This window comes from Hypanus sabinus, chromosome 14 (genome assembly GCF_030144855.1).
Source record: "Hypanus sabinus isolate sHypSab1 chromosome 14, sHypSab1.hap1, whole genome shotgun sequence".
Taxonomy (NCBI): domain Eukaryota; kingdom Metazoa; phylum Chordata; class Chondrichthyes; order Myliobatiformes; family Dasyatidae; genus Hypanus; species Hypanus sabinus.
In genome coordinates, this window is record NC_082719.1 from 20798401 (window position 1) to 20823531 (window position 25131).

At 38.9% G+C, this 25131-nt stretch overlaps 1 protein-coding gene across 13 annotated transcripts in view; it reads left to right on the plus strand.

Annotated features, from left to right (window-relative positions):
* lin54 (lin-54 DREAM MuvB core complex component) overlaps window positions 1-21490 on the plus strand; it is a 114568-nt gene extending 93078 nt beyond the window's left edge. For all 13 annotated transcript variants that reach the window (XM_059988864.1, XM_059988863.1, XM_059988859.1 and 10 more), the window contains 4 exons: window positions 7546-7648; window positions 11701-11838; window positions 17339-17541; window positions 20068-21490. In XM_059988864.1, the coding sequence (XP_059844847.1) occupies window positions 7546-7648; window positions 11701-11838; window positions 17339-17541; window positions 20068-20269 (646 nt within the window). In that variant the 3' untranslated portion in view covers window positions 20270-21490. The remainder of the gene's footprint in view (window positions 1-7545; window positions 7649-11700; window positions 11839-17338; window positions 17542-20067) is intronic.
* Window positions 21491-25131: the final 3641 nt, after the last annotated feature.

The window sequence follows — 25131 nt, forward strand, 5'->3', positions numbered from 1 at the left end:
TTTCCAATACCTTAAATAAAAAATCCCATTCCAATCTATCAAATGCTTTTTCTGCATCTAAAGCAACTGTCACGCTCATTTCCTCCCTCTTTTGCGCCAAATGAATTATTCTAAATAACCGAGTTACATTATCTGCCGATTGTTTATTTTTAATAAATCCTGTTTGATCCATACGTACTAATTTTGGTAAGTATTTAGATAATCTGTTAGATAAGATTTTTGCTATTATTTTATAATCAGTGTTTAATAAAGAAATAGGTCTAGATGATGCTGGCTTTAAAAGATCTCTATCTTTTTTGGCAATACTATTAAAATAGCTGTCGAAAAAGATTCTGGAAGTTTATGCATTCTTTCCGCTTGATGTATTAACTCCATAAAAAGTGGAATTAATAAATCTTTAAACTTTTTATAAAATTCAGGCGGAAAACCATCTTCTCCTGGAGATTTATTACTTTGAAGTGATCCTAGGGCTTCTTCGACCTCTTTCAATGTAAAAGGCATATCTAATCCCTTCTGTTCTTCCGTATTTAATTTTGGAAGAGTTATTTGTGATAAAAACCTTTCTATCTTGACATTATCATTTTGTGATACTGATTTATACAACAATAAAAATTCTTAAAAGTTTCATTAATTTCTAAAGGTTTATAAGTAATTTTATTTACTCTTGTTCGAATTGCATTTATCGTTTTGGAAGTCTGGTCTGTTTTTAACTGCCATGCAAGGACCTTAAGTGATCTTTCACCTAGTTCATAATATCTCTGTTTAGTTCTCATAATTGCTTTTTCTGTTCGCTATGTCTGGAGTGTATTATATTGTAACTTCTTATTAATAAGTTGTCTTCATTTTTCTTCTGTCATATTTCTTTGAGATTCTTTTTCTAATTTTGTAATCTCTTTTTCCAATTGATCTATTTCTATCATATATTCCTTCTTAATTTTAGAAGTATAACTTATTATCTGACTTCTCAAATATGCCTTCATTGCTTCCCACAATATAAATTTATCATCAACTGAATATGAATTTGTATCTAAAAAGAACTGAATCTGCTTTTTCATAAAATCACAAAAATCTTGACGTTTTAGTAATATTGAATTAAATCTCCATCTATAAATTGTTTCCTCTTTATCTGACAATATTCTCACTTTATATTCCACATTTTTCACTCTATCTTGAATATTCGTTGATAATAGGAAAAAATCTATCCTTGAATATGTTTTATGTCTATTTGAATAAAATGAATAATCTCTTTCTTTTGGATTAATTCTTCTCTATATATCAATCAAATTTGTCTTTCATCAATGATAGAGTTAATTTTACTACTTTTGATTTTGTGACAACCTTTGTTGATCTATCTAAAACTGGATCTAGACAAAAGTTAAAATCTCCACCTATTAATATTTTGTCATGTGTGTTAGCCAAATTCAAAAAGACCTCGTATAAATTTTACATCATTTTCATTTGGTGCATAAATATTCATAAGAGTCCATAGTTCTAAAAAAATTTGACAATGTATAATTACATATCTCCCCGCCGAATCAATTAATACGTTTTGTATTTTAATTGGTAAATTTTTATTAACCAAAATTGCAACTCCTCTCGCCTTTGAATTAAATGAAGCTGCAATAACATTTCCAACCCAGTCTCTTTTTAATTTCTGATGTTCTATGTCTGTTAAATGTGTTTCTTGTAAAAAAGCTATATCTGTTTTCATTTTTTTAATGTATGTTAAAATTCTTTTTCTTTTTACCGGTCCATTAAGCCCATTAACATTAAAACTTAAAAAATTCAGTAAATTAGTCATTATTTTTAATTATGTTACTCCAATCTATAATAATACCTAATCTTTCAACTTTCGTGGTATCTTGGGAAATCTTTTTAAAATTCTTCATGTTGCTATGTGTGTCCCCACCGATCATCCAGGCAGAAAGATAGAAGAAAAATAGAGTATTAAGAAAAAAACAAAATACCACCCTACTAATGTTGTGAAAAAAAAAGAACACAACATTACCCCCCTGTTGTACGGGTCATGGCGATCGCCATGATTACACATGTGAATCCCACAGTAACCGATCCAAAGCTCCCCAGCCCCCCCGCAACATAAAAAAGTAAATGTATAAGAAGAAAAAAAAATATTATTCTCAATTAGTATTTCTGAAATTTTGCTTTTCTCCCCTGTATTATCCTTAAATGTCCATCACTTCCGTTCTCTGTCTCTATCTTCATCCTTAATCCATTACGCTTGGAAGTCTCTATGTGTAATTAGTGAATAAATGGAAGTTTGTGTGCAAACTCCTCCGCTTCTCGATAATCGGTAAAAAAAATCTTCTTTTTCCCTCCTCCAAAAAAATTATCAGTGTTGCTGGGTGACACATTATAAATTTATAACCCTTTTCCCATAAGACTTTTTTCGCTGGGTTAAATTCCTTCTTTCTCTTCAAAAGGTTATAACTTATATCAGGAGAACTGCCTTCCCTGCTATCATCAATGGCCCGTTTCTCTTTTTGGCACATTGGGCAGCCACCTTCAGGATCTTTTCTTTATCTTGGTATCTTAAGCATATTATCAAAATTGATTGTGGATTTTGATCAGCTTGAGGTCTTGACCTTAAGGCTCTATGAGCTCTTTCAATCTCAATTAGAGTTTCTCCTTCCATTTCCAATTTTTCAGGGATCCATTTTTGAAAAAAATTTATTGGATCTTCTCCTTCTATATCTTCTTTAAGTCCAACAATTTTAATGTTGTTTCGTCTACTAAAATTTTCAAGCTTATCAATTTTTCCCATAAATTGTTTTCTTTCTGATGTCCAGGCAGTAGTATCACTTTCCATTTTATTCATTCTTTCAACTATGTCTTCCGTTGTAATTCTCATTTCCATTTTTTCCTGTCTCCTTGTCATTTTATCAAACATAATCTCCATATTTGTAATTTTTCTTTTGATTACTTTTAATGCGCCTAATTTACACATTATTTGCATCAAAGTCTTTTCTATATTTCCAGAAAAACTTACCTCCATCTTCGTCTGATTTTTCCAGAGAATCTGACTCTCCCTCAGATTCACTTTCACTTTCGGTTTCAGTCGTAACTGGTTCTGGTTGCTCTCGTTTGCGCATGCTCCTTCCTTCACGTTTGCGCAGTTCTCGTTGGTTTTTTTCTTTAGGATTGATCGATGTTGCCGCAGTTTCCTGTTCTGTATCGCCGGAGGTGAAATGTACCTGAGCCCGCAGTTCTTTAGCAGAAGTGGGCCTTGATTCTGTTCCAACTTGTGTTGTCTTCACGGTAGTAGTTTTCTTCATCTTCTGTTTGTGAGGCATAGCTTGAAACAATCCGGAGTAGTTTATAAGTAACTTTTAGAAAGTATTGACTAACTTTTCTTCACTTAAACATTAATTTATTGATTTTTTACGGGAGAGTTGGGTTCCAGCATCTCGATCCTACGACATCACGTGATGTCCCCCCCCCCCCCCCCCCCTCCGATTGCTTACACTTTGAACAGCAAATACTGTGTTAGGCTCCAGTATCAGAGGTTTGGAGTATGAGAATAAATATGTCTTGTATATTACAGATGACTCTGAGACCAAACTTTTTTAGATGGGGAAATTAGTTCTGTTGTCTGCAGTTCCTGTGCCAGCTGGGTATTTTGAGATGCTTTGTAACAAGGCTTGTTTGAAGAAAACCCTGCCCAATTACCATCAGCATATAACCTGTAGTACCAGAGGTACCAACAGAGTGGACCAGGGATTGTTTCAAGTCAGTGGACTGGGCCATATTTATGGACTCGTCTGAGGATCTGAATGAATACACCATGGCTGTCATGGACTTTATTAAAACAGTTGTAGACAGTGTGTCCTCACAAAATCATTCAGTCTTCAAGTTTGGTGACCAAGAAGGTTACAAGATGTCCAAGTACCATCTCCAGAAAGCCACCTCACGGATAAAGTGGCAATTCCAAACTAAATTTGAATCAACATAGGATGCTCGACTGTTATGGCAGGGCTTGAATACTGTCATCTCTTATAAAGTTAAATTGAATGACATTGGCCACAACAGGGCTTTTCTTCCAGATGAGGTCAATGTCTTCTATGCTTGATTTGACTATCAAAACGTGGAGGAACCATCACAAACTCCCACAGCCCCCAGTGATCCTGTGATTTCAGCCTATAAAGCTGACTTACAAGAAGCTTCAGGAATGTGAACCCATGAAAAGCATCTGGCCAAGTACTAAAGATTTGTGCTGATCAACTGGCTAGAGTGTTCATTGAGATCTTCAGACTCTCACTTTATCAGTCTGAGGTACCGACTTGCTTTAAGCAGGTTTCAATTATACTGGTGTCCAAGAAGAACATGGCGAACTGCTTGAATGATTATCGTACAGAAGCACTTACATCCACTGTGATGAAGTGTTTTGAGAGGTTGGTGATGAAGCAATCAACTCCTGTCTGAAAAGCGACTTTGATCCACTCCAATTTGCTAACAGAATAAGAGATCCACAGCAGATCCCATTTCATTGGCTCGTCACTCAATGCTGGATCATCTGGATAGCAAAGATGCACACATCAGGATGCTCTTTATTAATTACAGCTCAACATTCAATACCATCATCCCCTCAAAACTGATCAATAAGCTTCAAGGCCGTGGCCTCAACAGTTCCTTGTCCAATTGGATCCTCAATTTGCTCACTTGTAGACTCCGGTCAGTTCGGATTGGCAACAACATCTCCTTCATGATCTCCATCAGCACGGGTGCACCACAAGGCTGTGTGCTTAGTCCCCTGTTCTACTCACTTTAAACGAATGACTGGGTGGCTAAGCACAGCTCCAATGCCACATTCAAGTTGCTGATGACACCGTATCAAAGGTGGTGATAAATCAGCATACAGGAGGGAGATTGAAAATCTGGCTGAGTGGTGTCTTAACCACAATGTCAGTAACACCAAGGAGCTTGATTTCACAAGGAGGAAACCAGAGGTCCATAAGCCACTCATGAGGAGATTAGAGGTGAGGAGGGTCAGCAACTTTAAATTCTTCAGTTTTATTATTTCAGAACACCTGTCCTGGGTCCAGCACGTAAGTACAATTATGAAGAAAGCACAGCAGCACCTCTACTTCCTTGGGAACTTGCAAAGATTTGGTATGACATCTAAAACTTTGATAAACTTCTATGGATGTGTGGTGGAGAGTATACTGACAGTCTGCATCACAGCCTGGTATGGAAACAGCAATGCCCTTGAATGGAAAGTCCTACAAAATATAGTGGATATGGCCAGTCTATCTTGGGTACAGCCATCCCCATCATGAGCACATCTACATGAAACATCATGGACTCCCACCACAGTGGACACACTGCCTTCTTGTTGCTAACATCAAGAAAAAGACACAAAAGCCTCAGGCCTCACAACATCACGTTTAGGAGGTGTTATTACCCCTCAACAATCAGGCATTCGAACCAAAGGGGGTAACCACTCAACTTCACTTGCCCCATCATTGAAATGTTCCCACAACCTGTGGACTCACTTTGAAGGACTCTTCATCTTATGTTCTTGATATTTATTGCTTATTTATTTATTTTTTATTATTATTATTATTTCTTTTTTGTATTTAAGCATTTATCTTTTGCGCACTGTTTGAATGCCCAAGTTGCAGCAGTCTTTCAGTGATTCTGTTATGGATTTACTGAGTAAGCCCACAAGAAAATGAATTTCAGGGTTGTATATGATGACATAAATTTGATAATAAGTTTAGCAAATGACACATTTCACAGTGTTTTTGATGTACATGTGATCATCAAATCTGAGAATGATTACAGCTACAAATTTTGAGTAGTAAATGCCTATTTGAAAATGCAAGAATCATTTTAATATGTTGCATACTTAAACCAGTACCCAGCATTAGATTTTCTACATCCTCTATCCTGCCACCAGGAAGGCATCATTTTGTGTTAGCTTCTTAGAGTCAGGATAGAGGATGCAGAATATTCCATTAGAAGAAGAAATGATTGGGAGTCATTATTTTTGAGCAACACAGCGAATTATAAAGGAAGGATTGTAGCTAATGCAGTTTAGTTGGGTTTTCAGGAGCTGGAAAAGAAATTAAAATGCACGTTCTCAAAAGATGGTAATCTTTGAATTGCTCCCAATGTCATGGTCCAGTAAGTGGAAATGGGAATATAAGGTATGTTAATGCATGCCTAGAGTCAAGGTACTAAAGGAAGTACTCTTTTGTGTATGAGAACCAGTTTTGTGTGTGCAAGAACCTAATCAAGATGAATGGGTTCCTAGCAACAGGACTGCGATCAGTAATCTTGTAGAAGGTAATTTGCTTTTGGGAACCACTTATACTGAATTGGTTGAACTGGGAAGAAGTAAGATGCAATGGACTGAGAGAGTTAAATGATACAGGAGTAGATAATGATAATTAAGAGACAACACGGAGGGTGGGTTTTGAATACATAGGAAGAAATTACATTGGTTCAAACTTAATTGGAAAGATGGGAAAAACAGAACTTTTTTTTAATGGTGAGAGATTACTGCTGATTGGAGATCAGTCACGGACTTGCTGAACAACAGAGCAAGAGCAAGGCACTGAATCACCAGTACATCTTCCATTTATTATGCTCTGATTAAATTGGATTTGGTGAAGATTGACTAGACCACTTGTGTCTTGTTTTCAGACTACACATCTGTTGCATATTGTTACAGAACAATTGATGCCAGATTAATTGTTGTAACTTACAGTTTTGTTCTTTTATTTGATACTTTTATGTACTTGTATTAAATGGAAGGGTCTAATAGTACTACTGTAGTGGGATGTGAGGCTGCCCATTCGAGGGGTTCTATTTCTTGGAGTTCAGAAGGATGGCCTTATTCAAACGGGTGTAAGTGGCTTGATAATGAGGATGTTAAGATGTTTTCACTAGTGGAAGAGTCTCAAACAAGGGGATAGAGATAGAAATTAAAGGGCCAGTCATTTAAAACTGAGGTGCACAGAAATCTCTCAGAGAATACAGTATCTGTGAACATCTCTGTTCAGGGAGTTGTGGAGGCAAATCATTAGAAGTTCTCAATGTGGAGTTAGATGATTGCATGGAAGATTGAGGAATTGAGGGCTCTGGGAAACTGGTGCAAGAGTAGTTGAGGCTAGCAGAGCAGCCATGATTGCATTGAATGGCAGGGCAGGCTTGAAAGGCCTGGTTGTCTACTGCTCTTATTGTGTTCTTGTATATAACAGCTAGGTATAATCCTCTCACATGTAGTTTACTGCTGGCATCTTCATTTGGTGATTTATCCCTGACCCAGCTGTTCCACCGCGAGGACACAAATGGTTCAAGTGACTTACCTGATCTGTCAGCTGGCAATTAAGCTGATTATTAGCACGCCATACAAGCAATGGCACAATGATGTGCCTTCTTAGACTAGCTTGGAATGGATGACAGCTCCCTTGTTGTATCTCTGATATATTGTACAGTGATAGGATAATATAGATAAAAGCTATGTGAATTATTTCTTTTTGATGTAAATCATCTAAAATCAATAAATATTTATTCATTTAGATACTGTGATTGCTTTGCAAATGGAGAATTTTGCAATAGTTGCAATTGTACCAACTGTTTTAATAATCTGGATCATGAAGCTGAGCGGCTAAAAGCAATAAAGGTGAGTGAGTTTTCTTCTGTATCTTGGGTGTAAGTGTTCAGAGCACTACAGGGAATGATTATTTCCATCATTAACCTACATTCACCAGCCTCACCTACCCAACATCACCAATTTTAGAATGTATTACAGCCTTCATTATATTTTCTTGTTTTCCTGCCACCTTCCTCAACACTGAGAAACTTGGGCAAAGATGCACACCTACGTAACAGATTTCATGAAGATTGAGGTTGCTTGCAACTTTTCTAAAGAATGCACGTGAAAATAGGCTGCGTGATGTGCACAAAACTTTGAATTTATCCCTCAGCAAAGTGACAGTTCTTTCAGAAAATCCAGATTTCAGTTGTGAAGTACACAGCAGAGGAGTGCAGAAGGATAAATGTGCTGCTGTGATACGGTTATTTCTTGGCTGTTGAGTCATTCTGCTTTTGGAATTCTCGTCACTGAGCTTTGGATATTTATCAATAAAATGCCTGAAGCAGCCTAACGATAATGTATGCTTAATGATTGTCTTCCTGTTCTTAACACAGGATTTTGAAAGCTTATGAGAATACTCAAACATGTTATCTGTTACGTTATGATGCAGTTACAAGTGGCTCTTTAATCCATGAGAATAGTTTACTATTTTCCTGAACATTAACTGCAAATTTATTTGGCTATTTGTGACCTAATTGGAACATTGTTGTCACCTACCTTTAAGAGATAGTTCCCTCACATACATAGCTTACATTCGGAATCCTCTGCAGGTCCATTGTCTGAAATCTGGCACCCTTGGGATTGCAAATTTGTTTTATTTTAATGAAGTAAAAACAAAGATGGAGAAGTTATGTGGATGTTCCTGCTCTCCGCTTCCAGCATTTTGAGCTGGTTCTAATTTTATTCCAGTCGTAGGAATTACATAGATGAACATACTACTGTAAGTGAAACAACAAAGCTAGAGAATTGTGTAGATATGTAGGCAGCCGTCAATCCCAGGGTATGATGGGTTTGCGCCTCTGGTGGACTGTGTCCTCTCCAGGGTGCAAGCCTGGGCGGGAAGATTTGAAGAACCGGCTGTTGCCTGGGTAACGAGTTCCCCCTCTCCATGTCACTGATGTAGTCCAAGGGAAGGGCAAGCGCCGATACAGCTTGGCACCAGTGTTGTCACAGAGGTTGCCAGAGTGAAGTTGTAAATGATATCAAACTGCCTTAGGGACCCTGGCTCCAGATTTGTCCCCAGGGTTTACTCCCGAAGCCTTTCCCATGGGTGAGTATGGCTGTAAGGCAGCAGAGGTTTAGAATCAGAGTTTTCCTTCTCCTAGGCTGACAAGCCCCACCTGCCCAAAGTACCTGGTTTTGCCCCTTGTCAGTAGAAACAGTTCCGCTGGGCCTCGTAGCTAAGTCATACATGAAGGCCAAGAGTTGAACTTAGGTGTCAGAGGCTGTTAGAAACGCATGCCTTTTGAAGCACTTTATGGAAGAGAATTAGCAGCTGGATAACTCTCCGACAATGTGTGATATGGACAACAGGATTTTAGGCCATGAACCTTTATTAGGCACAAAATGATTACATAGCAACTTATTTCAGAAAGGAACAATTAATTTCTCTTAAACTGTGATTGTCATATTTGTGTGTTCCTAGTAAATTCTTTGTAAGGATTAATGGTATTGTACATTAAATTATCTCTATAATCAGAAGGGCTGGATTGATGGCTCAGACAAGAAAATTTGCTTCCCATCATAGAACCTTGACAATATGATTATAGTATATTTTTAAAATTTTAAACTGAAAATAAAAATATAGTTGAAAAGGAAGAATTTGACTCTTGTGTAGCATCTGTGTTCTGTCTGTGATGTTTTAATATCCCTTCCCACTCACACACCAACCTGTCTGTAAGAAGCCTCTATTGCTATGGAGATGCCAAATGCAAATTGGATGAACATCAGTTTGTAATTTCTGTTAGGGTAGCCTATAACCCAATGATAGGTTTTCAATTTTAGGTAAAGCACACTCTCAGAGTTTTTCCTCCACACACACTCACCTTTCAATATGCTTCTTTCCCCTTTACTGCATCTGGTGCTCCTGCAGTAGCCCACTGAGAGACCAGACTGAGGAGCTGTTCTCTGTCTGCAGTGACCATCCCGAGCCCCTGATTGTATGCCATTTTAACTTCATTCCCATTCCCATTCCAAACTGACCTGTTCTTGGCCTTTTCCTCTGCCAGGATGTGGCCCATTGCAAATTAGAGAAGCCAGTTCCTGCAAACCACCAGGGTAGTCTACAGCCCATTGAGTCTTCCAGCATCAAGTAACTCCTGTCTCCTGTGTTTTTTTTAATTTTTTTTCCCCTCCACCCACAACCCTGATCCATTTCCAGTCCTCCCTTTTTTTCCTCTTTTTCCACTGATCTACTATCCACACATTTTTCCCATCTAGTTCCGTTTGCTTTTCACCTCTCTCCTATGGTTCTGATCACTATCTTCCATGCTTGTCAGATTCCAACACAGATAATCTTTGTATTCCCACCTATCGCCCTCCTAGCTGTATTCACATTTGAGCATTCCTAACCCCCTTGCCCTCCCAAGCTACTTCTACCTGTTTCTTTTTGTCTGCCCCATTTATCATTCACCTGCTTCTGTCTCCCAACTCCTAGTTCTATGTGACCATCATCCTTCACTCCTCCTTGTTCAACCTATCACCTACTGACCAGCCTCATTACTGCCCTTCTGTCCTTTGTATTGGCTTAGTTCCCTCTGCACAGTCAGTACTAATACATAGTTTCAAACTGCAACATCAATGATACCTTTTGCTTTCACAGACGCTGCTCAACCATTGAGCTCCTCCAAAAGATTGCTATTCCAAGTTCAAGCATCTACAGCCTGGGTCTCATTTCTTCTCCCTCTGTTCATCTTCCCAATCCCTTCCCACTTACATATTTGCCCATCATCTCATCCTCTACAGTCCCCCCAAAGCTCTCATCTGGATCCTCCAGCCTCAGTCCTGCCCTCCATTGCACTGTGGTCTCTCTTTTACTTCTCGGTCCCGATGCACAATCTTGACACTAAATGTCAGCATTGATCCTTTGCTTCCACGGTTGATACTTGACTTTCTGAGTTCTTCCAGTATTCTATTTTTTTTCTCTTTTTATCTCTTCTATTTGTGTGTCTTTTGTCTACAAGGAAGTTAGTTAATTGTCTTAGAAAATGATTTATTCATTGTTCTTTTTAGAAGGAGCCCTGTTATTTGTGGCTTTGGTCTCTTAAAGATGTGATTTATCTCTTCATTCCTTATGAAGTTACCAAACAAGCAATTTTTGCTATATTTTTGTTTTTTTCTACACATCGGGTAGCAACCTTGCCATTTTCATTAGCACTTCTGTCTTTTTTTTTACGAGGCCGAATTGCCAGCTCAATGCTCAACCCAGCATGGACAGAAAGCATGCAGGGAGCCGGCCAGGTGCAAACCTGAGATCGGTGCGGATGCCACTGCACCACCAGCTAATCTGGCTATGTAAACAACCTATAATGGATAACTAAAGATTGAAAGCCTGCAATAACTGATAATTGAAAAATCTGAAATTCTGAAAACATCTGCAAAAAGAGAAATGGAGTTTACAGCATGATAAACTATCTTTGATCTAACAATGAATCTGTTTCTTTGTTAACAGTTCCTGCCCGACCTGCTGAGATTTTCCAGCATTTTTATTTTGGATTATAACTGCCATTCTCACCAGATGTGGCAGCACCAATTGATTTATGGTTTCATGCCTTCTGAATTTTTTTTTCTCAACCTTTTATTTAAGCTGAGCATTAACATGAATAAGACCTGTAGACAAATATAAATCTTGAAATGAATTTGTCTCTTAGCTCTTGGGGTTAAATAGGATTTTAAAATCTGAATGCTTGCCTGTGATGCCAGTTCTCTAAAAGAGGATTCCTAAGTAGTTTTTTCTTCTGTTAGTGTGTAGTAGCTTTGATTGGAAAACATAGCAAGAAGGAAAAAGATGCTGCAGCTCTTCATAGCCATTTGGCATTCTCTTATATCTAAATGCCTTAAGTCTTGTCGTTCATTTCCAGGCATGTCTTGACAGAAATCCAGAAGCATTTAAGCCAAAGATCGGAAAAGGCAAAGAGGGTGAATCTGATAGAAGACATAGTAAAGGCTGTAACTGCAAGAGGTCAGGATGTTTGAAAAATTATTGTGAATGCTATGAGGTAAGAATGGTTGAATGGGATTTTGTTTCTGGTTCCTATCACTGTACAATCCGTTTAAAATCTGTTATCTAGTTGGCTTCCAAAAGGAAGCAAGATCTTTCAAATTTCATTTTTTGCAATGACCATGTACAACTTTGGAGGTGGCACAGTAGCATAGGGGTTAGCATAATTCTATTACAGCACCAGCGTTCCAGTTTCAGTTCCGCCGATCTGTAACTAGTTTGTACATCCTCCCTGTGCAGCCTAGGTTTCTCTAGGTGCTCTGGTTTCCTCCCACATTCCAAAGGTGTATAGGTTAGTAGGTTTATTGGTCATTTGGGTGTAATTGGGCAGCACAGGCTCATTGGGCTGGAAGGGCCGGTTACAATGCTGTACTTTAAATAAAAAAATATATTGACCGTCCTAAATTTATTTCTGTTCTTTCCTGATTGTATTGACCCTTGATCGATACTGATAGCTCAATTACTTACTCCTGTGAGTTTAATGTTATTGTGAGAAACTTCCAAGTAACCTTACCCACTTCCTGATCCACCGATGGTCCTCCCTCCTGGGTCCATTCACCTGCTACCCATACATTTCACTCATTCCACCCCCCCCCCACCTGATTCCATCTGATTCTACTCTGATGGTTTCCATTACCACTTCCCTTTCTTATTAAATTCCATCACCAGTAGGATTCGTCTTCCTGCAGTAGCCCTCCTAGCTGTCGTCCCTGCCTTTCCCATTCTCACTAAGTATAATTCTTTGCACTTTGCTTGCTTTCAGCTATCATCCACTTACTTCCTGTCTGCCATCTCCACCCTGCTCAGTCCACCTATCATCTACTGACCCTGTCTTGCTTCGAAATGATTAATTCCAGTTTTCCAAAGTTAATACTGAAACACCAGACTGATTATCATCATACCTCTGCTATACTGCATTCAGTGTTTGTCTTCCCAAATGATAATTAATCCATCAATGAATAACGATTTTAACTTTCATGGTGATCTTTATATTAAATCTCATCAAAAGGTGTTATAATAATAAGGTTGCTGTGATGGGAGGTTTTAAATTTCCCAAATATCGAGTGGCATCTCCCTAGAGCAAGGGGTGGAGTTTGTTACGTGTGTTCAAGAAGGTTTCTTGACACAATATGTAGATAAGCCTACAAGAAGAGAGGCTGTACTTGATCTGGTATTATGAAATGAACCAGGTCAGGTGTAAGATCTCTCAGAGTGGGAGAGCATTTTGGATATAATAATCACAATTCTGTCTCCTTTACCATAACATTGGAGAGGGATAGGAACAGACAAGTTAGGAAAGCATTTAATTGGAGTCAGGGGAAATATGAAGCTATCAGGCAGGAACTTGGAAGCACAAATTGGGAACAGATGTTCCCAGGGAAACGTACGGAAGAAATGTGGCAAACGTTCAGGGGATATTTGCGTGGGGTTCTGCGTAGATACATTCCTATGAGACAGGGAAAGGATCTTAGGGTGCAGAAACTGTGGTGTACAAAGGCTGTTGTAAATCCAGTCAAGAAGAAAAGAAGAGCTTATGAAAGGTTCAAAAAACTAGGTAACGATAGAGATCTAGAAGATTATAAGGCTAGCAGGAAGGAGCTTAAGAATGAAATTAGGAGAGCCAGAAGGGGCCATGAGAAGGCCTTGGCAGATAGAATTAAGGGAAACCCCAAGGCATTCTACAAGTATGTGAAAAGCAAGAGGATAAGACATGAGAGAATAGGCCCAATCAAGTGTGACAGTGGAAAAGTGTGTTTGGAACCTGAGGAGATAGCAGAGGTACTTAATGAGTACCTTGCTTCAGTATTCACTACGGGAAATGATCTTGGTGATTGTAGGGATGACTTACAGCAGACTGAAAAGCTTGAGGATGTAGATATTAAGAAAGAGGATGTGCTGGAGCTTTTGGAAAGCATCCAGTTGGATAAGTCATCCCAGTTGGAAGAGATATACCCCAGGCTACTGAGGGAGGAGATTGCTGAACCTCTGGCGATGATCATTGCATCATCGATGGGGACGGGAGAGGTTCCAGAGGATTGGAAAGATGTTCCATTATTCAAGAAAGGGAGTAGAGATAGCCCAAGAAATTATAGACCAGTGAGTCTTACCTCAGTAAGTTGATGGAGAAGATCCTGAGAGGCAGGATTTATGAACATTTGGAGAGGCATAATATGATTAGGAATAGTTGTCAGCATGGCTTTGTCAAGGGCAGGTCGTGCCTTATGAGACTGATTGAATTTTTTAAGGTTGTGACATTGATGAAGGTAGAGCAGTAGATGTATATGGATTTCAGCAAGGCATTTGACAAGGTACCCCATGCAAGTCTTATTGAGAAAGTAAGGAGGCATGGGATCCAAGGGGACATTGTGGATCCAGAAATGGCTTGCCCATGGAAGGCAAAGAGTGGTTGCAGGTGGGTCATATTCTGCATAGAGGTTGGTTACCAGTGGTGTGCCTTGGCAATCTGTACTGGGACCCCTACTCTTCGTGATTTTTATAACTGACCTGGATGAAGAAGTGGAGGGATGGGTTAGCAAAATTTGCTGATGACAGAGATTGGAGGAGTTTTGGATAGTGTGGAGGACTGTCAGAGGTTACAGCGGGACATTGATAGGTTTAAAACTGGGCTGAGAATTGGCTGGAGTTCAACCCAGATAAATGTAGGGTGGTTCATTTTGGTAGGTCAAATATGATGGCAGAATATAGTATTAATGGTAAGACTCTTGACAGTGTGGAGGATCAGAGGGACCTTGGGGTCTGAGTCCATAGGATGCTCAAAGCAGCTGCGCAGGTTGACTCTGTGGCTAAGAAAGCATACGGTGCATTGGCTTTCATCAGTCGTCGGGTTGAGTTTAGGAGCCGAGAGGTAATGTTGCAGCTATATCAGATCTGGTCTTGGAGTACTGTGTTCAGTTCTGGCTACCTCACTACAGGAAGGATGTGGAAACTATAGAAAGGGTGCAGAGATTTTCGAGGATGTTGCCTGGATTGGGGAACATACCTTGTGAGAATAGGTTGAGTGAACTCGGCCTTTTCTCCTTGGAGCGACGGAGGATGAGAGGTGACCTGATAGAGGTGTAAAAGATGATGAGAGGCATTGGTCGTGTGGATAGTCAGAGACTTTTTCCCAGAGCTGAAATGGCTAGCACGAGAGGGCACAGTTTTAAGGTGCTGGGGAGTAGGTACAGAGGAGATGGCGGGGTAAGTTTTTATACACAGAGACTGGTGAGTACATGGAATGGGCTGCCGGCGACTGAGGTGGAAGCGGATACAATAGGGTCTTTTAAGCTTCATGGAGCTTAGAAAAATCGAGGGCTATAGGTTGTTACGTATCCCATAACTGGATAACTTACCAGCAAAGATAGAGAGGTCTGTTGAAGTCTGATGTCACTATTTTCAAACGTTTTTATTTATAAAGGGACACAAAAGTAAGGTTAATACAAACATTCAGATAATGCACGTCGTCAATACTCAATCTAAAGCGCGGGTATAGTAATAATCATCTTTAAGAAATGAACTCTACTGTTGTCTAGGGGTTAATAGATTGTCCGTTGGAAACATAAAAGTCACTCAGAAGTCTGCAGGCCTCAGCCTTTTGAGAATCGCTGGGTTTCACATGGGGCGACAGAGAGAGAGAGATTGGGGAGAAGAGAGAAAACTTGCCGGGTCTTGATGAAGCTTCCGTGAAATCGGGGGAGCATTGGTTCCCTCTCCCCGATGTTAGTTAAAAGCGGTTTTCTGTGATTCCAGCCACAAATTCCAATCCTGGAATCTAACGCACGTGGCTTCCCGCTGCTGCGGGATCACTCTCCAGTGTCTTCTTGGTGCATCTGAAGGAGCTGTCCCCCTGAGACTCTCCTTTATACTTCCTCACGCGGTCGCAGGTGTCAATCAGGTTGGGATGATGCAATCTCTCTCTCAACCAGCCCACCTTGCCCAAGGGCTTTTCACGTGGTCTCCACGAGACAATAGTCGCTGTCGTCTTATTCTGCATCCAGGAGGAACGTGCAATTCGGCACATTTCTCTCTCTCTCTTCCTGGGTCTATTGACCCCCCCCCCCCTCGACAGGTGCTCTTGCGATTCTCACAAAGGAGGGGGCTGGGATCATAACAAGGTAACAAGGTAAGGCTAGGTGATTTCTAAGGCCATGTTTGGTGCAGCTTTGTGGGTCGAAGGGCCTATATTGTGCTGTCGGTTTTCTATGTTTCTAACTCTTTAAAAAAAGTTTATCAAAAACAAGTTTTGGATTTGTGGTAGAGAAGGTCAAAAATGGTATTATCCATTGAGAGGTATAGGGATCAGAGGATCTGCATAAATAATACATGGACAGTTTGTATGGACATCTATAAAAAGAACCAGGCAATAACATCATAAGAGGGATCAAATAGAAACCTGTGAAGAAAGAGTAAAGGAATAACATTTCAAAAATTATTGGTGAATGTGTTGACAGTGGATATTGATTTCAGAATTGCTGAAATTCTTGGAAGAGTGCTAGACAAAATTTTAAGGTTGTGAGAAGTGCACAAAGTGGGCACGATTGTGAACCAAGGCAATTGTTAACTTTTATGTGCTGTAGAGTATTTGATCCTTTAAAAAGATTCAGAGAAACTTGTACTTTATAAAGAAGGAATCAATGAATACAGTGTCATATTTCTATTTATTCCATGTGTCTGCTGAGTTATGAGAAAATATTTTGAACTTAGGATATTTTAATGTTAAACCTGTTTCTAACTCAAATTAGGGTGCTTTTATCTTGCCTCTTGCTGCTTTGAAAACTTGAATTTGGCCCCTTAATCTTTCACCCAGATAAATAATGCATTTAACATCAAGAGCATAAATAATTCTGGAGCTCTTCCCCTTGCCTTTTCTATTTTTCTCTTTCATGAATGGAAAGGAAATTTTTGAGGTATGTACCAGGCTGTCAGCCCCCCACTGCCTATGATTCTTCATGAGTGTAGGTCCAAGAATCAACCTCTATCATAACTTATATGACAAACATTCAGACAAACTCCTGATAATATTTTACACTTGTAAATGATATACATGTGATATAAGTCCCTACAAATGTGTGAATTTTAAAAACATTTCCTCTTTCAGACTAATTATTGGTGAAGGAGAGTGTTTAATTAATTTAGAGTCTATGTGGTCTTAACCTTTGCAAAATTTGTGTTAAATCTTCACTGTGACAGAAATGGAAAGTCTGTGGTGGCATTCTAGTATTACAAAATTTTAAGAGGTTTGATTTCTTTAAAGCTGGAAACAATCCTTACTAAATTACATTAGGAGAAATAGGTAGGCAATTTGCTCGGCTCTCATGCTCAGCCCAACAATTTGACATTAATCTCAAAATTGATATGATGCTAGCTAACTTCATCTGTTCTCTCCGAAGCATTATCTGTTACTAGAATTCCCTGTTTTAGAGATGATGATGATGAGGCATGAGTGAAATAGCGCCCGACTGAGAGCTAATGTTTCCCTGCGTGTTTTTGCTCATCAGGCAAAGATCATGTGTTCCTCAATATGTAAGTGTGTCGGCTGTAAAAATTTTGAAGAGAGCCCGGAGCGGAAAACGCTAATGCATTTGGCAGATGCTGCAGAGGTTCGTGTACAGCAACAGACGGCTGCAAAGACCAAGCTTTCATCACAGATTTCTGACCTACTCACCAGAACAACACCAGCTGTTACAAGTGGTGGAGGAAAGTAAGTGGATCACTGATTCAAATCTTGGCCAGGTTGTAGATTTCAGATTTCATAAAATGGATATTATTCATTAAATCAAAAAAAAAAATGCCACATGCAGCCATTTGGCATAATGTGACAATGCTGGCCAAAGGGAAATGCTACTTAGATTAATCTCTTGTCCCACCTCCATGTACACAAGGGATTTCGAGAGCACCATCTTCTCTCAACCCCCTTGTCACTGAAAACCTCAGACTCACTGAAATCTTATAATTCAAGTTATGCAGTCTTGTCTCCCAGATAACCAATATAAGTGATAGGCATGTTATAGAGGAATTGTGTTCCTACATAACAGTCTGTATTTTAATTATCCATAACCTGGAGCTGCATCATCAGCACATGCATCAAGAAATACAAATTGGAAAAAAATGTTTATTCAATTTCTGTTTACCCCACATAAATTCCAAAGTGAACTTTATTCAGTATCTTGAACTTTTAAGTAGTAATTTTTGACTCTGTAAAGGCGAATCTCCATTACCTGAATGGCCATAATATGGGTTTGCATGAAAACTCTTTAATGTTATAATATTCTCTTTGCTTATCCTTGTCCCACCTACCCTATGCCATCTTACCAGCTTTCAGGGATTGTGATCGTGCTGCGATGTTTCTTCTGCACATCAGGGATTCTACCTTGCATTGCATATTCTTTCCTCAATTCCATTATCTAAGACTTCTCTCAACTTTATTCCATATAGCACTATTTTTCCACCTGATCCAGCCATTGATATTTCTGTCAACACTTCCATCTACTTTTTCACAATCAATCTTTCAGCCAGCTTTGGTATCATCTGGAAGTGCAGGTATATCTAAAAATGATTTTGGCATTAAAGACTTAATTCATTTGAGCTCAATTTTTGTTCAGTTTATAAAGGTCTATTAAATGGTTCCCTCAGAATTGATTCTTCTTTCTGAAAGTACTCTTTCTCAATAGCTTTGTAATATATTTCCAAGCATGCTGACATATCCCTGTTTGGGAGTAGAGGTCACTGGAGTGTGTTTGGTGTTGGAATGGTTGGAGTGTGTACCTACAGTGCATTTCACACCTAATACACAATTTACCCATGAAGTGCTTATGGTCAAATGGATGAAAATTGTGCCAATCAAGTACACTGGTAGTTTGTCCTGGGTATTCGGAATTGTTAGACCTGCAGCTACCCTGACAAATACTCTACCATGCTCCCAACTTTTGTCTTGCAGATGATAGAGAAGTTTTGAAATGTCAGGTGATGAGATACCACAAAATACCAAACCTCTGACCTGCTGTTCTCACCGTAGTGTTTTATCTGTGGTCCAGGTGAATTTTGATCAGCTGTGACCTCATTCTCCCCCCCCCCCCCCCGCCTCTAAGCAGGATGACAGTGGCGGTAGTTCAGGAAGTTACTTCTATTGGAGGATTGTGATTGGACCCTCATGTAGAAGGTCATTATTTTGTACTTGTGATGTGTGAATTTACTTGACACTTCTCAGCAATGCTAAAATGTTGTCCAGGTCTTATTGCATTCAGACATACATTTTGATAAGGACTTGAATACGAGTAGACGTTCCCACTTCTGACTGTATGGTGAAAGGAAAGTAACTGATGAAACAGTTCGGTGGCAAAGGGGCTTTGGTGGCTTGGTGCTGGGGCTGGAATGATTGGGGCTCCAACAATCAATAACCAACTAAGTATGGCAAAGTACTTTCCCTTTGTTCATTGTTTTAACCTTGTACCAGTAATCTCTGATGCCATATTAAATGCTGCCTTGATGTTAAGGTCAGTTAAGTGTATCTCACACCTGGAAATCTACCATTTGGTCCCGGTTTGGACCATGAGTACAACAAGATCTGGACCCCACTAGTTCTGGCAAAGCAAACTATATGTAGTTAATCAAGTAATTGGTGAAAGAGCGCTACGCATTAATGTTATCAGTGGCACTCCTCATTTTCTGAAGATTGCGAATGGACTGATTGGGGGTGGGGTGCAGAAATTAGCTTGATTTTGGTTTGCCCTGTCTTTTGTGGAATGGGTGAACTTGGACAATTTTACACATTACTATATAGTTACCAGTGTTGACTAAAGGCTCGACTGGAGTCTTCAGCAGACAGCTAGGTTGTCTGATCCCAAAGCAGTTATTAGTATCCAGTGCCTTCTCCCTTTTCTTGGTATATGAGGTGAATTTGAATTGACTAAAAACTAGCTTCTGTGATCATGGGGTGTCAGCAAGAAGCTGAGATAGTTCTTAACTTTATAATTATGGCTCTATGCCTATCATTTACTGGGCACGTTTTGAATGTGCCAAGTGATTGTCAGTTAGTTTACTTCCTATTCTCCATCTTCCAAAATCAATTTTAAAAGAACTATTCCCATTGTTTTTTTCTTGTACCAAATTCCCCTTGGATATCAGATAATGCACGGAAGAATTTTTCCAAAAGCTTCTTTATAAGCTATAAGAACTCTTAATGGTTCCCTTTGGATAGACTCTTAATTTTAAGTCTTTCTTTTTTCAGGTTACCTTTCACATTTGTTACAAAGGAAGTGGCAGAAGCAACGTGTGAGTGTCTCCTTGCACAAGCTGAGGAAGGAGAGAAAAATAGCCAAACAAAAGCTGCCACTGAGCGGATGATTCTGGAAGAATTTGGCCGTTGCTTAATGCAGATTATAAACTCAGCGGGCAAAGCCAAAGGAGATGCTTGTGCCCTGAGCTGCTGATCCATTTGTGCTCCACTGCAGGAGCTGAACAGGAAGAACCATTTAAGAAAATTCTGCAAAGATTTTAAAACAAAAACATGTTTTGGGCTTGCCATGTTTTACAGCTGTACGGTTAGCAAAGGCTTTCAATAAGTCAGATTATTTCTTAGCAGATTTTCTGCCATTTGTCTGACTACGGTGCCTTTTTTAAATTTCAAATGCTTAGGATACAAAATAGATTTTATGATGTAAATCAGTGTGAATATGCAAAACTTATGAAGGAGGCACTATTTTGAAGCTTTTGATGACATTTTAGGTGTTTTGCGCCCCTCTATGCAAGGCTGCTCTCTTTGTCGATCATCTGTCACTCAAGATGTTAGGATTTCTTTTAGTATTCTTTCATCCCCCAGAATGACAACTATCTTTTAGTCTGAGCTACAAACTGGATTTAACAATGGAAGAACTGTACCCACTGTTAAACAACCTCTCGGAAATGACTTTCAACAAACTCTACAAGGATCAAGTTTTTGATACAAGGACTCTGTTTTAAAATATGTGTTGGGACTGTGGGTGAAAATTAGATTTTAAGTGGCTGAAAAGCTTAGCATTATGTGTGATTGTTTTTTTGATAATATAGATGTACATACCCTTACTTTTGGGTTACACCATTACTTGTTTCAGAGCACATTGATAATACGTTAACCTACAATTACTAATTGCTAGATATTGCTTGACTTCAGTGGTGCTTTATCACACTCGTGATCAATTCAAAACTGCGCCTTTTGGAACTCTCTAGGTCATCGGTTCTCTTGATAGTTGACCACTTGAAACTTCTGCTGGTGAGTAGTCTCACCTCAAACCTGCCAATGGACTAGACTGCAGGATGGCTCAGTACAGTGTGGTGTGAGGGATTTTCGGGTCCTCCCACACAAATTGCCCTTCTTAGGCATTTCTGCCATGAGACAAGTGCCCATGCAGAAGCATAGCTGGTTTCTTGCCAAAAGGGCAGATTGGAGTAATGAGGCATTCCTGGTTTAACTTAACAGTATTGGCTGTGGTGTTGAAACAACATCTCAATTATGAATGGCTGTCTTAAAAGGGAGAAACAAATGTAATGGTAATCTGTTTATCTTTCATGTCTTTGAGAGTTACTCTATCAAATATAGGTGATCCAACATTGTGGAAAAAAAACACTTTTTTAATGTAACTATTTTATTTTCTATTAAAGCATATTTGCACGTCCTTATTGTGTTGAAAATTCTACAACCATTTTGAAGGTTGGCAACATGGAATAGGAAAGCTAAAAGTGACATTGTTAACCTGAACGTATTCATTTACTGTGACAGTGCAATATGCAAAAAAATCAAGACACCTTCTTTTAACCTTGACCTATAAATGTGGGCAAACTGAAACTCATCCATAATTAGTTCCTTTCAAAACAAAATAAAGTGCTTTCTAAAGTATTGCTACATGATTTATTTGTATATGCAGCTATAGAAAGACCTTTTGGAAATATTCCTGTTTAACATCAAGATCAAGCAGTCAGCTTAATAAAACTAGTGCTCTCAGTGTCATAATCTTCACCGAAGCTTGTTAGTTACTGCTATTTTCATGTAACAAGGATTAGTCTGTTAAATGATAGATAAAAATGTTTTTAAGAATGTATTTTTACAGAATGTTAGAACAGGGTATTTGATGCTAATTAAAAATCCATACTTGCCTTAGATTAATTATTATGACTTGAGCAAAGGTGTATAAAAAGTCTTTTAATGGACAACTTGCTTCTCAAGCTTCTACTTTATCAGGTCTTAAGTGGGGATATGCATAGTTTATCTCTGCTGTACCAGTGATTGGAGTGCTTTACTAATTTTGTATATACTGTTAATTTAGTCACTGCAGCTGTATTATGTCAATTTAAATAGTGAACACAAAAAGACCTGGGCTAACCAATATAATTTGGAGTAAGTATGTAGATTGTAAAAATTGTGTGGTTTCTTTGGGTGTTTTGCTGGCATTAATTTAAAGAAGCAGATTTCAGGCACCTCTGATTTTTTTCCCTGTGCATTTTCCTCTGATTTATCTGTATTTCTCCATTTTTCATGTAATACTATTTCTTGCTACTACATTCAAATGCATTGCAATAAGCTTAATGTAATATTAAATGAATTCATTGCCTTCTGTGTCACATCTGAAAAGAGAAGCATGCTTTATTTCTGTTACATTCATTTTAATTATATTTGGATAAATAGGTTTTATATGAAAACAAGTTATAGTGTAACTTCAGGTAATACCTTTAGTTGTGAGGTTATTTTTAAGTGGTGCTATAAACCTGATAAATTGGAGAACATAAGTAATAAAAGCAGAAAGCATTGAAGATAGTCAGAGGGTTAGGCAGAATCTGGAAAAAGAAAGCAAGTTTACATTTCAGATAAATTACATTTTATTAGGGTGGTCATGAAGAAACATTGGCTCTGTCTGTCTCTGTACAGGTGCTGCCTGACCTGTTGTGTATCCCAAAGTTTTTGTATCAGGTTTCCAACACTTGCATTTTTTTTTGCTTTTCGGTGAACATTAGTACTTGAATAGATGACACACTCCATTCATCATACTTAAATATTTCAAATGCAGGATTTAGGATGACCATGTAACATTGAAAAGCAGTGCATGTTCTTTGTACTGTTTGTAACAATCTAAGTAAGCAACATCTACTCAAACATAATTATGCTACTTTTGCAACTTTGTCTTAAATTGTGACAAGCTCAGTAGAGATTTACAAATTGCTGTCATTTTCACAGCTTGATGAATTCCATTTGGACAGATTGGAAAACACGTTTAAGCAGACCCATTAAATATGTAGCATCACTCATCAACTTTCTACTGATGACGCCCATTATTTAGGTAGACAACAATTTCAAGAGGTTGGAGAATAAACCACAATGATTGCAATTTTGGAATTTAATTTTTAAATGTATATGCTAAATGATAATCTGACACAATTTAAGGAAGTATTCTAGTGGAGACCAGAGTAATTATATTTTTAAGATGGTATTGGAAGGGATCTGTGCACCGGGGTACTTGAGTCTCTGGCGAGGATCCTTTATTTTCTGATCCAAATTTCAATTGTTCACCTGCATTGCTATAGAGAAGAACTGAGAAAAGCCATATGAAATCCATAAATCCTCCCGAATGTTCTTGTCCACCTCCGAGCAACGTGCTGTGTGGCATTGGATAACACTCATAAGCAGGTGACCCCCCCCCCCCACAACCTTCACACTTGCAGTATGTGTGCAATCTCGTAAGAAGTTCACACCTTCCTAAGAATAAATTGGATAAGCAGTTGTAGTTTAGCTTGTTTTTGTTATTGGATTTTCTCTTTCAGATCCCTGTACAGTGTTTCCCCACACAAAGGAGCAAGAAAACAGCTGGAGATGCAAGTTACGAGGTTTGGTTATGTGGGTTTCTCTAAATTGTTTCTTCATTGAATCACTAAAGAAACAGGTGGGTTTCATCTTCAGCCTGTTCTTCTGGAATTGTGTTATATATTTGTTAAATTTTGTATGATTTAAAATTTTAACCATGATGCCAGGCATGTGACATAACACACAACCTTGTTGCTTCCTTTGTTTTATCCTGTCTTGTTTGCTGACTCTTATCAGCAGCCCCATTGAGAGCATCTACCTAGAGCTGCTTCTGAATAGCATTAACAAAGCTTCAGGACCTAGAGCAGGCATGGGCAAACTACGGCCCGGGGGCCATATGCTTTTTAATCCGGCCTGCAGAACTTGATGAAATTATATTAATAAACCTTGTTAACGTTTTTTTCCCCGCAATTCTGGCGTTTTCCCAATAGATGACGCACTCTATATACATTGTTGAGGTGCAGCGTATTACTCCACATTTGAGCTTTACTCTTTGACCTCTCACCCCTTCTGTAAAGATGAGTGGAGCTAAGAAAAGAAAAGTGGTAGAGAATTTCGGGTGTTTAATAAGGAGTGGACAACTAAATATCTTTTTACCGAACACCGATCAACTGCTGTATGCCTGATATGCCAAGAGACTGTGGCGGTTTTTAAAGAATATAATATCAGCCGTCACTTTGCCACAAAACATGCCAACTATGCTAGCGACCAGTCAGCGAAAGAATGGGAAGCTAATGCTCAGCGGTTGGCAGCTAATTTACAGGCTCAACAAAATTTTTTTCACCGTCAAACTGCCATTCTTGACTCAAGTACCAAGGCGAGTTTTATGCTGTCATTCAAATTAGCAAAGGCCAGCAAGCCTCTGTCTGAAGGCGAGTTTTTAAAAGAATGTATGGTGGAGACAGCAGGTGTATTGTGTCCGGAGAGCAAAGACAAATTTGAAAAAATCAGTTTATCACGCAGGACAGTGACTCGCCGTGTGGAACTGATAGATGAAGATATAACCAGCGACTTAAATAAAAAGGCAGAGTCGTTCACGTTATATTCATTAGCACTGGATGAAAGCAACAATGTAAAAGACACTGCTCAGCTCCTCATTTTTATCTGAGGAATTAACAATACTTTTGAAATAACGGAGGAGTTTTTGACAATGGAGTCTCTGAAAGGAAAAACACGGGGAGAGGACTTGTATGACCGGGTGTCTGCTGTCGTCAAAAATATGAAGCTCCCTTGGAGTAAACTTATCAACGTCACCACAGATGGATCTCCTAATTTGACGGGGGAAAATGTCGGCCTGCTGAGGAGAATACAGAATAAAGTGAAAGATGAAAATCCTGACCAGGATGTTATTTTCCTTCACTGCATCATTCACCAGGAATCTCTATGTAAATCGGTATTACAGCTGAATCATGTTGTGAATCCTGTCATAAAACTTGTCAACTTTATACGTGCAAGGGGACTTCA